Below are 16171 nucleotides of genomic sequence, written 5' to 3' on the forward strand. Positions count from 1 at the left end.
CCTTCTAAAATACTAGATAATCTGCATGTTCGTTTTGCTTATTGCATGTCCCCCCACAAAGACGGGGGTTTTAATTTTGCCCATTCAGTCTCCCCAGGACCTAGAACAGAGTCTGGCACACAGTAGGTGCTCAATAAATATTTGTGGCCTGAATGTCAGCGCACTCAGGCACGTGCCTAGACATGCTCACGAGTTGAGCGTGCCGGCACACATGCGCAAGCAGACGCTTGCGGGCTCCCACGTGGAGATCCCTCTGTGCCGACAAGTGGAGTTTTCTTTAAAATAGATGTAGTCACAAAAACCTGCATCCTCGGCTGGCTCACACACACAGCACATCCCCCTCCCTCGCCCGCGGTCTGTCTCTACCTCCATCTCCATCTCTATCTCTGTCTCTGTCTCTGTCTCTGTCTCTGTCTCTGTCTCTATCACCCTCTCTCTCTCCAGGCACCAGGCGTCCCTAGGTCCCACTGAGCAGGGAGGTCTGTCCTGGCCTTTTTGCCCTGTTCCCACTCCTTACTGCTCCCACCCATCACTTTCCTCAGCTCCCCTGAAGGTGACTCTCCAGAAGTATCCTACTGCAGGATGCCTGTCACCACCTTGTCAGAGCTGTCTGCCCCTTCCGCCGCCCCCCACCCGCTGCCCTGGTGCCAGCTGCATCAGGAGACAGTCCCTGGCCTTCTCTATTGAAGAGCAGACAGTGCGGTGGGTGAAAGGCATCAGGAGACCTGGGCTCCGGGCTGCCCACTCTATGACCCTGTGCCCTTGCACCTGTCACCAAGTCAGAAACCTCAGCCCCCACCCCAGTCCTGCCGCCACCCTCCCCTAGGCCCTCCCAGCATTTCTAAAGCTGGGAGCCTGCCTGAGCCCCCCAGGGCGGCCCAGAGGGGTGGGATGTGTGGTCTGGCCACGCAGCAATCTGAGAGAGCAGGGAGGGCTGCGGGGTGGGCCGCGGGCCGCAGCCTGAGCCACTCCGCGCTGCCCGCAGCGGAGCGCATCCTGGCCAGCGGCTCTGTCCAGCTGCCTCGCTTCACACTCCTGGAGTCCGGCAGCCTGCTCATCAGCCCCACGCACATCTCCGACGCCGGGACCTACACCTGCTTGGCGACCAACTCTCGCGGGGCCGACGAAGCCTCGGCCGACCTGGTCGTGTGGGGTGAGTGTGCGGAGCATGTGCTGAGCACATGGAAGCCCCTGCAGAGCACGCGGTCACACCACCAGCACCCCCACGTCCACGCGTGTATCCGACAGGGCGCTCCTTACGAGAGGGACTTGGGCAAATCAATTCGGAGGAGAGGGACCAGGGACATTCTTGGGTGATGCCACGTGAGCGAGGGCCGGTGACCCGCTTGGCCGAGCTGGGAGAAAGCGCAGGAGACGGACACCTGTCTTCATATACATCTGGGGCAGAAATCAGCAAACTTTCTGTAGAGAGCCAGGTAGTAAATATTTTAGGCTTTGTGGGCCAGACAGTCTCTCTCACGGCTTCTCAGCTGACGCCTGTTTCACGGAGAAAGCCATCACAGATGATACTTAATCCCGTGGGCGTGGCTGGGTTCCAGGACCCAGACAGGCCACCGATGGACTTGACCCCCAGACTGTAGTTTGCCGACCTCTGCTTTAAAGAGGTTTCTCAAGCTCTTTCCAACTCCCAGATTGCCCCACATGGGACCTGCACCCAAGACAGACGTACCTGTAGGCCACCTGTCTGGGCTGAGTGGTGCATTAGACCAGGAAGCAGACGATCCTATTTTTACTCTGACTGGACCACTGATGTTCTGGGAACATGGCCCTGAGAATCCTCTGTTTGTTTTTTTAATCCCTCACATGGGTTTGTGGGAGCAAAATTAATGAGCCCCCCACTACAAATGCGGCCTCCAGAAAGTCAGGTAATATGAAAGCACTTTGTTCTTTTCAACATTCTGTGACATTGACTGTGGTCGACCTGCTCACCTGCTGGTCTGTCTTCATCCACCCACAGAATTCAGCCACGTGGGCTGGTGCACCTGAAGACACCCTTCCCGCCCAACTGCATCTCACCTGTTACTATGGAAACCACGCCCCTTCTCACCACGCTGTCTCCCTGCTGTCTTTCAGCCCGGACCCGCATCACCAAGCCTCCCCAGGACCAGAGTGTCATCAAGGGGACCCAGGCCTCCATGGTGTGCGGCGTGGCCCATGACCCCCGGGTGACCGTCAGGTATTCTCTCTGCTGTGGCCCCAGGGAGGCAAAGGGGAGGAGCAGCTTTAGGGGTACCTCATAGCGAGGCGAGTGTCTACACCAAGGAGGTAGGTGTCGCCTGTGGGGCCAAGGCACACCCTTGGGGGACCACTTTCAGAGTCGGTGCAGGGCTGAGGTGTAGGGGGCGCCGCGTAAGTTCCCCGGGGGACCGAGCTGGCTTGAACTGAACTGGGCAGTGTCAGAGAGGAGACAGAACGGGGAAGGGGTGCGGGAAAGTGGAGTAAAGAGGGACGACGCGGGCGGGGTGAGGGGAAGGTGGGGAGGGGGAGAAAGATGCGCTTATTCTGGCGGGCGCTCCCAGGCCCTCTGCCCACCCAGCAGGCAGCACAGGGGTCTCGGTAAACAGGCGTGGGAGAAGCGATAGGGTTGGGGCAGGAGAGGGGTCTGGGGTGGCCCCCAGAAAGAGACATGAGAGGGGAAAGTGCCCAGACTGAGGCCACCCCCACCATCCACCGTGAGAGCCAGGACCTCGGCAAGCTACTTGGCCTGGAGGCAACCAGGTCCCACTATGGATGGACCCACTAGGGAGGCTTGGGCGGGACAGCCTGGGAAAGAAGCAGCCAGGAAAGGCAGAAAAGCCAGGACCCCTCCCAAGCTCCGGAGGAAGACACCTGGGGGCCCACCCACGGGGGGAGGGGGGTGGTCTTTGGGAACTAAGACCAGGAGAAAAATTCTGCCTTGAGCTCTGGGATGCTAAGTAAAAAATATGATTCCTTAAAAATAAACATCCTTCCCCCATGTTGCTTCTCTATTTTATGGGCAATACCACCACGAAGCAACTGACATTAGGCTGGCAGGGGCCGGGCACTGACTGATGCCGCTTGCAAAATCGGCCCCTCCACTCCAGAGGCAACTGCATTCTGGGGCGCCATCTGGTGGCCACTGGGCAGATATACAGTCTGTCCGGCCACATCGCAGAGACCCTGAAAGCCAAGGTTGACGTAAGGGAGAGGTACTAGGCTATTAGACCAACACCTGTTCTCGGAGGATCCGTCTTGGGGCCTAGTTTGAGAAGCACCTCATTCAGTATTCGACATTGACCTGTGGTGCCAGCACTAACGCAAACGTGAGCTTTGAAATCATGTAGATGTAGTTAGAACCTTGTCAACAGATAATCCAGAATGTGCTTGTCCTAGATTTGTTAGAATTTTGCCTTTAAAAATTTAATATACCAACTGTCAAAAGGTTTTCCAAGGGAACCCGTGCACCCCCACCTCACAGAACAGTGCTGCGGGTCTCAGACCCACGCATAACTAGTAGCTATAATTTTAGTAACTATTAATTAGAAAATTTTACAATAATAATAAGCTGTGTTAATTCGGTAATGCTTTCAAATAAATTGGTAATTTATTTATAAAAATGTTATCTACTAATATTTGGAAAATACTTGCACGTGTTCTTCATTCTCTAGACAATTCTTAACGAATGAAGGGATTCGGGGATCCCTTGCAATATACCCGCAGGCCTGCCCTCCAAGATCCCCAGCGACCTACAGATGGAAATTACTGGAGATGGTCGTGTTTGGATGCTATTTTTAAAAAGCTGGAAACACACTTTATTAATCTGCCTTTTCCCTTATGAACCTATTGTGAATCTCTTTCTCATTAACGAGTATTTTTACATAAACTCAACTATATGGTTATTCAGTCATCCATTTTGTGGATGCTACCTACTTTGTTCCCTAAATGCTGCATATTTGGCTTATTTCTAAAGTTTTGCTAATATTAAGAAATAGCATTACGAATGTCCTGTAACTAAATATTTTTGCACACCTTTGATTTCCTGAGGCCTATTTAACATTATTTTGAGCTGAGAGAATGCCTAAAACCACTCATCAAAATTGTTTAATAGCCAAGCTATATAATTACAGATCATTTTGGAATATTTTTACCCTAAGGTAAATGGACTAATTTTTTTTAACATTCTATTATGGAAATTGTCAAACACGCCCCCAAAATTGAAAGAACCATATCATCGACCCTCATATACCCATCTCTTGGCCTCAAATAAGTATCAGCATTTTGCCCACCTTGTTTCATCTGTCTCCCCAGACGCTTTTTATTTTCTAAATTCAATATTTTAAAAGCAAATCCCAAACATGTCATTTCACACTTAAATAGGTCAATGTGCATTTCTTACTGAAAAGGACTTTTCACGAAGCATAATGACCATGTCTCCTGTCACACCTAACACAACAAACAACAATTCCTTAATTTCTGCTCATACCAGCCCATATTCCAGTCGCCCCGATTGTCTCAAAGGTGTTTATTTACAGTCGGCGGGTTGAACCCAGGGACTAAACGAGTCGACACGTTGTGTTGGTTGGTGGGTCTCCTTTGTCCTACACAGAACTCCTCCCTCTCCTTTATGTTTTTGTCTTTATTTTTGTTTTTGTTTTCATGCGATTGATGTGTTGGGGTAAACAAATTCTACAGGATGGAGGTCAGCATTTTTTGTAAAGGCCTCGAGAGTAAATATGTTAGGCTTTGAGGGCCACAGAGTCATTGTCACAACCACTCAACTCTGTGTTTGCAGTGCAAAAACGTTCATAGACAATACGGAAACAAATGGGCATGTCTGTGTTCCAATAAAACTTTATTTAAACAAGCAGACAGCAGGCCATAGTTTGCCAACCCTGCTGTAGAATATCCCACCTTCTGGATTTGGCTATCTGCTTTTTCATGGTGTGGTTCATGTGTTCTTCTGTCCTTTGTATTTCTAATTAGATTCAAGTAAACCGCTAACTAGATTCGAGTTCAGTTGTTTTGCTACGAACACATGTCACAGGTGGTGATGCATGCTTCCTATGGCACCACATCCTGGGCAGAGAACGTCTGCTTGCCATAGGCTCTTTTTTAAGCAGGAATTACTTTCTGCAACTACATTTGCTTTTAAGCAAAACTCTACCCATCCCATCAATGCTGGCAAGGATGATTCTTTTCTAGATAGAGATGAATTGAAGGTGATTCCTTTTGGCGATTTATACATGCTTATAAAAAAGCCTTAAAAATTAACTTGGCAATGGCGCTGCCGTGAATTTATCCTTGTGGAAATGACTTAAATTGCATATAAATATTTTGCTGCAAGGATGTCCATCACAGCATTAACTATAATACCAGAAAACGAGGAACTAAACCGGACTCTAACTTTGCGGGATCAACGAAAAAGCATTTGTATTCGAAGCAGCACTCAGCAGACAAAACCCAGGGCGTGGAAATGTCACAGTGACAGGAGTTTCTGATATTATGTTTGGTGGAGAAGACAAACGATGGACGGATGGACAGCGAGGTTCAGCAAGCATTCCCAGGATCGCAAAGCCGATACGGGGCTGAGGGACAGCATCTGATGGGGGACTCTGACTCCTAAACAGGGTAGCACTGTGGTACATGGCCCAGAAGGGCAGGGGAGGAGGGTCTGGAAGACATATGCTCCGATGTTAATCATGGTTGCCCGTTATGGGAAGATTTTTCAGTTTGTTTTCTTTTTCTTTTTTTTTTCTTTCTTTTTTTTTTTCTTATCTGTACTTGCTACTTTTCTTATTTTTTTTTTTTTTTTTTAACTGAGGTTAAAAATACTGCAGTCTCATTCTCTGTAGTATTCTTACGTTCTCTTAACTCAAGGAGCTCTCCGATCCTGTGGCTCAGGGCCACCACCCCGCCTCCTCAGGGAGGGAGTGATGAGTTATTGGGGAAGTACCTCGGCCCTCACCCTATTCCCCGCCCTGGTTCTGGGCAACCTGCCCCAGCGAGCGACAGCATGGCACCTTCCCAGAGTTGGCACCTCACGTGCGTTAATGACAGTGATGGTTGTATTTCTTTAAGAACAATTCCAGAGCGGATATTTCTTATTGTCAGACATGGGCACGTGTGTAATTTCTCAAGTCCTCTTTGTACCGACGGACCGAAGGTAAAGTGATTTTTTGGTCACTAAAGTCAGTTTGTCACAGTGATGCATGGATCTAATGATTCGCCTCATAAAACTAATTCCTAAATGTAGACGACGTGAAAACGTCCATTCTTTTGTCAGCTGTAATCTTTTAACCTCTTTAGAAGAAAACCTTTTGCCACCTCATTTGTGCTGGCTCTGGGCAGTGGCTTCTGGCCAAAAGTAGCAAGGCTTTGACCTAGACCTGAACCGAAGGTGTAAATGACCGATAATGACTCAACGTGTTAGCTCTCCTGGACAGGCATCCTACACGCAGGGATGATGGACTGCCGGCTGATCGAGTTCTCCGATGCCTCCCCACCTCTCTTCCCTGATTGGTTCTTTTTATTCTTAGGTACGTCTGGGAGAAAGATGGGGCCACCCTGGGCATGGAGAACAGCCCCCGCATCCGCCTGGACAAAAATGGCTCCCTGTACATCTCGCAGACGTGGTCAGGGGACATCGGCACATACACCTGCCGTGTGCTCTCGGCTGGAGGCAACGACTCGCGCAGTGCTCACCTGCGTGTCAGGTAAGGGCCACCTGCCCAGACCCCGGGAAAAAGAGGTGCAGAGAGCAATGAGAAGGCTCATTTTGGCAGGCCGCCAGGCCACTCGTGACCTGGGCCCACCCGCCTTCTCCCAGACATAGCCCAGAATCCTCCCAGGCCTTTCCCCAAGCTGAGCTGAGCCCCCTGCAAGGGCGGGGGAGTCTGGGTCGGCTTTGGCCAGGTGGGCTCCAGTGCCAGAGAGAAGAATCCGCAGGTAGATGGCCCGAAGGCCGAGTTCGACGGCTGAGCACGAGGTCTCACAGAAGTTCAATCCGAGGCATGGCTGCCTGTCTGTCACCTGACTCTGGACCGCCATGTCTCTTTCCTCCAGGCAACTCCCTCACGCCCCCGAGCACCCAGTGGCGACACTCAGCACCTCGGAGAAGCGGGCCATCAACCTGACGTGGGCCAAGCCCTTCGATGGGAACAGCCCGCTGATCCGCTACATCCTGGAGATGTCCGAGAACAGTGAGGCTCACGCCCCAGGCAGCCCGGGTGGTGGCAGGGGCCGGGCGAGGCTCTAGGTCCCCCTGCAGATCCTTCCCTGGGGAAGCCTCAGCCTCCTCATCTGTCAGATGATGGGACCTGCCCCCTGGGGTCTTTGTCACAATTGCAAGAGACAATACTTTGGAGGTGCAGGACCCAAGAGGACCTGCCACACCGGAAGCCTCCGAGATGGTGGCAATTCTTTTTCCTTTTATCCTCCAAGTCCCCAAACTGTGAACTCCAGAATTAGCAGACATCATTTGAATGGTGTTTTAAATACAGTTTGCCTGGAGCTCATCGATTTGAGGCGGGGGGCGGGGGAGATGAAAACAGATTCATCTCTGTTCCCATGAGCCCTTGCTTCCTCCTCAGCACCCTCCAATCCCCCAGGACATATGGGCTAAAGGGACCTAGAAAATGACCGGATTGGTCTCTACTGGACCAAGCAGGGGTCCCACTCCTCTGCTAGCCCAAATGAGGCTGGACCCCTGCTGGGAATGGGGGTAAGACGCAGGGCCCCCAAGATGCCCACCTCTGCCTCCCTCCTCTGTCCTTGCAGACGCCCCCTGGACCGTGCTCCTGGCCAGTGTGGACCCTGAAGCTACATCAGTGACGGTCAAGGGCTTGGTCCCCGCGCGCTCCTACCAGTTCCGTCTCTGTGCGGTCAACGACGTGGGGAAGGGGCAGTTCAGCAAGGACACGGACAGGTGAGGGAGGCAAGCCCTTCCGGGTGGGTCTCAGCGGCAGTGACCAGGGGAGGGGCTGCCAGCTGCCAGAACCAACCCACGACATTATGCGAGTTTAAAGTGTACGACGTGTTGATTGGGTCCGCGCATATACTATAACAAAACAGTTGCCACCACAGCTTTAGCTAACACCCCCATCACGTCACAGAATGGCCTTTCTTTTTTGTGTTGAGAACATGTAAGGTCCACCCTGTGAGCAACTGTCAAGCATATGATATAGGAGTATTAGCTGTAATCGCCGTGCTGTACGTTAGATCCTCAAAACTACTTAATCCTTGACCGGCATCTCATGTACGCCACTCCCCAGCCCTGGCCAAATACCAGTCTGCTCTCTGTGTTCCTGCGTTCAGCTTTTCTGAGGTTCCACGTGTAAGGGATATTGTACAGTCTTCGTCTTTCTCTGTCTGACTTAATTTACTCAGCATAATGCTCTCAAGATCCATCCGTTTTGTCGCAAACGACAGGATTTCCTTGTTCGTGGCTGAATAATATTCCAGTGTGTGTGTGCGCGTGTTTGTGCACATGTGTGTATGTGTGTGCGTGTGTGTGCGCGTGCATGTGTGTGTGTGTGTGTGTGTATAGTTCTTCTGCCCATTTTTAAAATTGGTCCGTTTTTCTTTTTCTGTTGAGTTGTATGAGTTCTTTATATTTTGGATCTTGACTCCTTATCGGATAACATGGGTATGTTTTCTCTCCTCCCATAGTTTACCTTTGCATTTTATTGATCGTTTCTTTTGTTGTACAGAGGTTTTTTGGTTTGATGTAGTCGCATTTTTCATTTCTTTTTTGCTTCTATGGCTTGTTCTCTTGGTGTCATAGCCAGGAAATCGCTGCCAAGACCAGTGTCGAGGAATTTTTTCCCTATGTTTTCTTCTAGGAGTTTTACAGTTTGAGGTCCTATGTTTAAGTCTGTAATCCATATCGAGTTCATTTTTGTGAGTGATGGAGGATAGGGGTCTCCTTTCATTCTTCTGCATGTAACTAGCCAGTTTTCCCAACACTATTTATTGAAGAGATGATTCATTTCCCGTTGAGAAGAATGTTGTTAAAATGTCCATTTTACTCGAAGCCATCTATAAATTCAATTCAATCTCTATCAAAATTCCAATGACATTTTTCACAGAAATAGGAAAAAACATCCTAAAATTTGTATGGAGACAAAAAAAGATCCCGTATGGCCAAAACAATTCTGAAAAAGAAGAACAGAATCAGAGAGATCATCCTTCCTGATTTCAAACTATTCTGTAAAGCTATAGGAATCAAAACGGTCTGGTACTGGCATAAAAATGGACACATAGACCAATGGAACAGAATCGGGAGCCCGGAAATAAACCTTCATATATATAGTCAACTAATATTTGACGAGGGAGCCAAGAATAGGTTTTGCTTTTTAAAACACACTTTTGGATGTGTACACAGACCTCTGGCTTAAATTAATCATTGTGGTTTTGCCATGGTTCCAATGAGCTCTCTCTGGCTGTCACTGGGCCGGTGGCGGGGGTGGGGCGGGGGGCCGGAATGCCACAGGGGACATGACATTCGAACAGCAGGGAGAAGTGGTGGGCAACAGCCTAGCTTGGAGGGCGTCACAGGGAAATTTATTCATTCATTGTTTATTGAGCACCGACTATGTGCCAGGCCATGCTTGGACCCCTAAGTGTGGTGCGGGGAACAAAGTGGATACGGCTCCAGTCCTTCAGAGCTATGAAATCCCAGTGATAGAAGGCGTCGGCGCTTAGAGAAAACCACACTACAGCTTCTCCCGTTCTCTAGGCTTCACTGTATAACACCGATTGATCTTCCTAGTGAATCTTCATACCGACGGCCCTGAGTCAACAAGAAAAAGGTTAAATCACCCTCACTGCAGGCTTTACGAAGACATGGGCGTGTGCAGTACATTCTGCAAAGCTATCCATCAGAAAGCAAAAACATAAAAATAAACAGAAAGGGAAAGACATCCATCAAAAATAATTAACTTTTGTTTTTAATGGATGCATGTCAGTGACATGAAAAATACACCGAGGTGGAACACTGTGTCCCCCGGCAATGCCAGACAAAGAAATGCAGTAGCACCCAGCTTCAGGAAGTAAGTGGATGTGCTCGCTGTCACCCACATATCATGTCACCCCCACCCGGTCCTCCCTGCCCCAGCCTGGGGCTCAGCTGGTGAGTAGAGGAAGCCTAGTTAACGTTCACCACCAGCCAGCAACCGAGAGTGAGGATGTGACACGCCTGCTTCTAAAACACGTGAATGCTCCTGTCGGATGTCATCAGCCCCCAACAGCCGCTTCGTTGACAAATGGCAGACCGAGGGCCATGTCCCTCCACTGCACAGAAAATATGCACATCTGGTACTTCACGGAGTTTTCAAAAGATTTGCATGTACGTTGTGTCCTTTGAGCCTCAACCAGTCTCATGAAGCAGGCACGTGGAGCTTGATAATAATACTTCTTTTACAGATAAACAAACAAGCTCAGGGAGATTAAGTGACTTGCCCGCAGCGACAGCGCAGGCATCGCGAAACGGAGCAGGGCAGGGTTCAGCCTCCTCGCACCCCATTACACACCTGTGTCTGCCCTCGAGTCTGAGCGGAAAGACCCACCCACTCTTGGTGCTTTTCTCTCCAGGGTCTCCCTCCCCGAGGAGCCCCCCACGGCCCCTCCGCAGAATGTCATTGCCAGCGGCCGGACCAACCAGTCCATTATGATCCAGTGGCAGCCACCTCCCGAGAGCCACCAGAACGGCCTCCTCAAAGGCTACATCATCAGGTAGACGTCCACCCCTGGGACGGGAGAGCAGCCCAGACCCGAGGGGAAAGGGATGGGGGAAGGTCGGGTGCGGATTGGAAAACAGAGCAAATGCACGCAGTCCTCTACCTCACGAGGACCAAGCTACAGGGAATGCCCACGCTATGGCAGGGAGGATCGAGGTTAGACACCTAGAGCTTCCAGCCGTGAGAGAGCCTGGAAGCCGAGAGGATGGTTGAGAGACAAGATACAGCATAGTCTAAAGACAGCAGGGTTAGGCAAGTCCGCGGTCGATGCCACATAGAAATAAGGCCACAGGGAGACAGGTAAGTATCTGCGGGGCCGACCACCTGGGAACCACAAATCCCATCAGATTTCCCTCAGGAGGGACCAAGAGTGGACCGACTGCTGGGCCAGGAGCTAGTGAAAAAGTGGACGTCTTTTCATCCTTACCGTAAAAGGAAGCCCAGTTATATAGACTTTTATGTATATGTTTGTTTGAGGGAATTTTACTGGCAACCTCAAAGTGAGATATTAACTGTTATCAAAATTTGGTATTCGTCAGTTAAAATCAGCATGTTATTGGAAGTTACCGAGAACGCTCATTAATATTCTGAATTCTGGCCAGGCAAGCTCGCATGTCTCTTTCCTGCACATGGACCCTCTCGAAGCATTAAAATCCCCAAAATGCGCAAGAAGTTTTTCTTGATTTGGCTGCTCCGTTGCCAGTCCGTTTTGTGGTGAATCCTGAGGGCGGTGGTTCTCAAAGTCTGGCCCCTGGACCAGCAGCAGCAGCAGCATCACTTTGAGAGCTTGCTAGAAATGCAAATTCTCAAGCCCCACCCCTGACCTATTGAATGGGAAACTTTGGGATGGGCCCCGCCATCTGCGTTTTAACAAGCCCCACAGGTGTGTGTGATGCACCTGAAGCTTCCAGAACCACTGTTACGGGGGACAGCAGTGCATCAGAGTAGCCGGGGGCCTCTAATTTCTCAATAATTAGACTCTAAGATACGTATGCATCATGTTCTCCCATGAGCTACCCAGCCTCCCAGATTTGCCTGTGTGGGTCCCACTTCTTTATTACCATATGTTCCTTTTTTTTCCAGTGGGACGTAGAAAAGGGGAGAGGGGTAGCCTCAGGGTTTTTCTCTCTACCTGAGTGATTGTCAAAAGAGAGAGCCACTCGTACAGGGGGAAAGAAAATGAGCCCAACCTTTGAAGACGACTCTCCCGTCAGTGACCCCTCGAAGCTGAAAACAATGAGATCATCCCAAGAAACTCTCAATGTCCCTAGTCGGCCCTCCCACCGATGTCCTTCTCCCCCATTAAAAAAAATAGTCCAGTCGTACACCCCGGACCTATGTCATCCAGCGAGGTAGCCACTGGTCATCGAATTCATTTCATTTAAGTGAATTAAGTATAAAACTACAGACTTACTTCCTTAGTTGCGTGAACCACATTTTAAGCGCTCGAGAGCCGCGCGCGCTGGCTCACAGCCACCGTGTCGGCCAGCGCGGACCTGGAACACACTCGCCATCACGGACGCGGCCGAGCAGGCTGACTCCGATCGCTGCATCCCGGCGTTGCCCCCTCAGGTACTGCCTGGCCGGGCTGCCCGTTGGGTACCAGTTCAAGAACATCACAGATGCCGAGGTCAACAACCTGTTGCTGGAGGACCTCATCATCTGGACCAACTACGAGATCGAGGTGGCCGCCTACAACAGTGCCGGGCTGGGCGTCTACAGCAGCAAAGTCACCGAGTGGACGCTGCAGGGGGGTGGGTGTTTCGTCCAGTCCCAAGCTATTGCACGTTGTGCCCAGCTACCCCGTAGGGTGGGAGGGCTGCAGGGAAGAGGAAGAGGAAGAGGTCAGGAGGTGCGCGTGATGAAGGCAGAGGCGTCAGGGGTACACGTGTACCCCCTGTGAAGTTTCGTGTTAACTGGATCACGAAACAGCTGGCATTTAGCATTGTACCCCAAACCGCCCGAGCATTTCCATATCCATCACTCCCATTTATCAATACCCTGAAAAATGGGTCAGCCAAGTCCTATAACACCCAAACTAACCTAGAGGAAGAGGGCATCTTACGTCCACATAGCAAGGGAAGTGTGGGTGTGGGGGGCCCGGGCAGGGGGCGAAGCAGTCTGCAGACCCCTCCCTGCCTTTTCTCTACTGACTGTGCCCCTCCTCCCCCGCCCCCACCCGGTCTGCTCCCCCGCAGTCCCCACCATCCCTCCGGGCAACGTGCACGTGGAGGCCACCAACTCCACCACCATCCGCTTCACCTGGACCGCCCCCAGCCCCCAGTTCATCAACGGTATCAACCAGGGCTACAAGGTAGGTGAGGCCTGGCCTCGGTCCAAGAGGAAGCTGGGAAATTCTCTGAGGGAGGCCTCAGGCTGGGGGGTGCGGGGGTAGGAAGGTGAGAGAGGGGGCAGAAGAGAGTCCCCCTCTCTGTTTCTGAAATCATTGGTCCAAGCCAAGCGGAGGAAACCTGATCGAGGCAAAGGGTGCTCCGCCTCTCCGAGGCCAGGTACGGGCCACAGGGAGTGTGGGCACAGGCCAGTCTGCGGCCCGGTACAGGGGCATTCTCGATGAGACTGGCTTGAAAACCAAACTGGGTTCGTTTCTGGCTCAGGAGCACCGGGCATAAAAATCCAGAACCCACTTCTTACTGCCCGGCCGTGGCTCTGACGGGTGTGCTGCTGGCACCTGTGTCCTTGGGCTTAACCCCGCTTAACCCCCCATGGCGTGGTGACGAGCTGAGTCCGACCCTGTTCGCTCATCTCGCTGCTGTGGGACCCAGATCAATTCCACGTCCTCATTTGCCAGCGAGGATGAGACGGGTACCTGTTCTTTAAGGTCGTGTGAGGGCTAAATGAGGTGACGTTTGTAATTTGTTGAGCACAATGACAAACATGCAATAAGTGCCCGGGCAATGATTATAGTAATATTAGTAAAAGAAATAGGTTTGTTTGCTCGGGTGGCTGTAACAAAGCCCCACAGACTGCGGGGCTTAAACAGCAGAAATTAGTTTTCACACGTTGCCGGAGGCCAGAAGTGCAAGGTCGGGGTGTCGGCAGGGTTGGTTTGCGCTGAGGCCTCTCTCAGGGGCTTCCTGCAGAAGGCCATCTTCTCTCCGTGCCTTCCCCCGGTCACCCCTCTGTGCATCCGAGTCCAGATCCCCACTTCTTAGAAGGACACCAATCAGACTGGATTAGCGCTCAGCCTAACAACCTTATTTCGATTTAATCGCTTCTTGAAAGACTAGTCTCCAAACACAGTCCCATTCTGAGGTCCTGGGTGTTGAGACTTCAACACGCAAATTTAGAGAGACACAGCCCAGCTCGTAACAAACAGCAAGAGCGAGAGGAGCACGCGAAAAGTCGGAGCTTCTCAGCTGCCGCCTCCCGCAACTCAGACCCGGGATCCCACTCCTGGCCTCTCCTCTCACCCCACAGGGAGCACCGAGCCGACCTCCCTGTGAACCGGAGAGAGGCAGGCCCCACAGCGCACGGTCCGTGCCACGTCGACAGCCATGCCCCAGCTCCCTCTAGATGCAGGATGTGGGGGAGGGCAGAGCATTGGAAGGGCATGCCACCGGGAAGCCAGCCATGGAGGGGACAGAGCCATAGGCTTTGAGCCCAGGAATCTAGTGACCTCGAGGGGACCGCCACCACTTTTGTAAGGTTCCCACACCCCCTCTGGGCCGTGTCTGCATCCGTGCGACAGCTGAGGTGATTCTTAGGACCAGCAGCCTTGGCCATTGTTACTGCAAGTTGCGGGTGGCTGGACAGGAAGGGACTGAGATTAAGTCATGAAGAAGTGGGCCAGAGCCGGACATACCCCAGCCACAGTCCTCTTACTCCTGGCTGGCGGGGCACCGAGGCAGAGCGGGCTGTCCTGTGTCTGAACGCCAGCAGCGCTGGCTGGCTGGAAAAGCCTGCTAATTGGGACTCTAGGGGGAGGCAGGGGAGGGAAGGGGGAGCCTGCATCATGCTGAGCGGCAGAGAAGCTGAGCAAAGAACACTTTAGCTTCTTACAGCAATTCTAAGTTTTCTTCCATGTATGGAAGGGCTGGGCTGCAAGATTCTAAGGCAAATGGCTCCTAGAGGACCAAGAAGGCCAGTGAAGTGGCCAGGACAATGAGGGCAACCACCCATTAGGGCCCAGAAAAGAAGAAGCTCAGAACCAGGCCTGGTCGGTGCCCAGCACCCAGCAGCTACTTGGTGAAAGTCAGTGGGAATGAACTTCTCAGGTATTTTGAGCACAGTAGCTGGCGGAAGAGTTAAGGAGAGCTGACGCTTATGGGCACTTTCTACGTGCCAAGTGGGATGCTAGGGCCCTGCTCACCCTCTTCTCCCACGAAGCTGCACAGGAGCCCTAAGAAGCATCATCATCACCCCTGTTTTACAGAATAAGAAACTGAGGCACGAGAGGCAAGTATCTTATTCAAAGCTCAGGTCCAAACTCTAGAGCCTGTGCCTTTTTCTTGCATTAAAAAGAAAATCTGTCCTATGAGTTAATTGTAAAATAATAAGTATGACTTGATTTTTTTCTGATTACGAATGGATACGAGAGGGGATTCTGTTCTTGCTTCTTTGGTCTTCATTATCTCAGGGACGAAAAAAGTAGTCTTTGTCCCTTGCATACCTTCAGTGAGAATAGGCTTTTTTTTTTTTGTATTCCTTTTAAGTGTGAAAAATTTCAAACGTTTACAAATTGAGAGAGAGGCCAGTAATGAACACCCATACGCACATCCGCGCCTTCGACAGTTACTAACTCACAGACAACCGGTCTATTCTCCCAAGAAATATTTCGAAGCAACTCCCAGTTTTGTATCATTTTATCCATAAATTTCTCTGTGAAGAAATATTATAAAGTCTCTAAACCATTATCATTATTGTACGTAAAAATATCAACGGTCCATTTAATATCATTGGATAGCCCGTTGGTGTTTAAACTTCCCCAATTATCTCTTTTACTAGTTGGTCTGTTTGCTTCAGGCTTCATATAAGGTGCACACAGTTGCGGTTGGTCGGGGGTTTCTTGGGTCTCAGTTCATCTATAGATTCTCTCTCTCTTTCTTTCTTTTTCTAGTAATTTACTGAGTAAAGACTCTTAGTCATTCGTACTATAGAATTTTCCACAAGGTCTGGATTTGGCTGATTGCATCCCTGTGGGGTCATTTAACACATGCTTCTGAAAACTGTATTTGCAGTAAATTGGAACTTAGAACTAGAGGTTTGATCAGATTCAGGTTTGATGATTTTTTTTTCAAAATATTACTCCCCAGATGGTGTTGTGTATTTTCATCAGAATGCATAAAGCGTGGCTGTCTCTTATTGTGAGGCAGTGACCACTGGCCATGCTTGTATGATCTATTATTGCAATAGGGGTTGCAAAACTGGGACGGTCAAATGTTATAATTTCGCCTTGATTTATTAGCTGAATTACTTCCCACCCAAAAAGAATT

General features: G+C 50.7%; 1 protein-coding gene across 1 annotated transcript in view; it reads left to right on the plus strand.

Annotated features, from left to right (window-relative positions):
- SDK2 (sidekick cell adhesion molecule 2) overlaps positions 1–16171 on the plus strand; it is a 243119-nt gene that overhangs the window by 170332 nt on the left and 56616 nt on the right. The window contains 8 exon segments of the mRNA XM_039859879.1: positions 986–1153; positions 2095–2197; positions 6519–6695; positions 7045–7181; positions 7759–7906; positions 10573–10713; positions 12291–12472; positions 12917–13032. Of these exon segments, the coding sequence (XP_039715813.1) occupies positions 986–1153; positions 2095–2197; positions 6519–6695; positions 7045–7181; positions 7759–7906; positions 10573–10713; positions 12291–12472; positions 12917–13032 (1172 nt within the window).

This window comes from Pteropus medius, unplaced genomic scaffold (genome assembly GCF_902729225.1).
Source record: "Pteropus medius unplaced genomic scaffold, Ma_sr-lr_union100, whole genome shotgun sequence".
Classification (NCBI taxonomy): Eukaryota; Metazoa; Chordata; class Mammalia; order Chiroptera; family Pteropodidae; genus Pteropus; species Pteropus medius.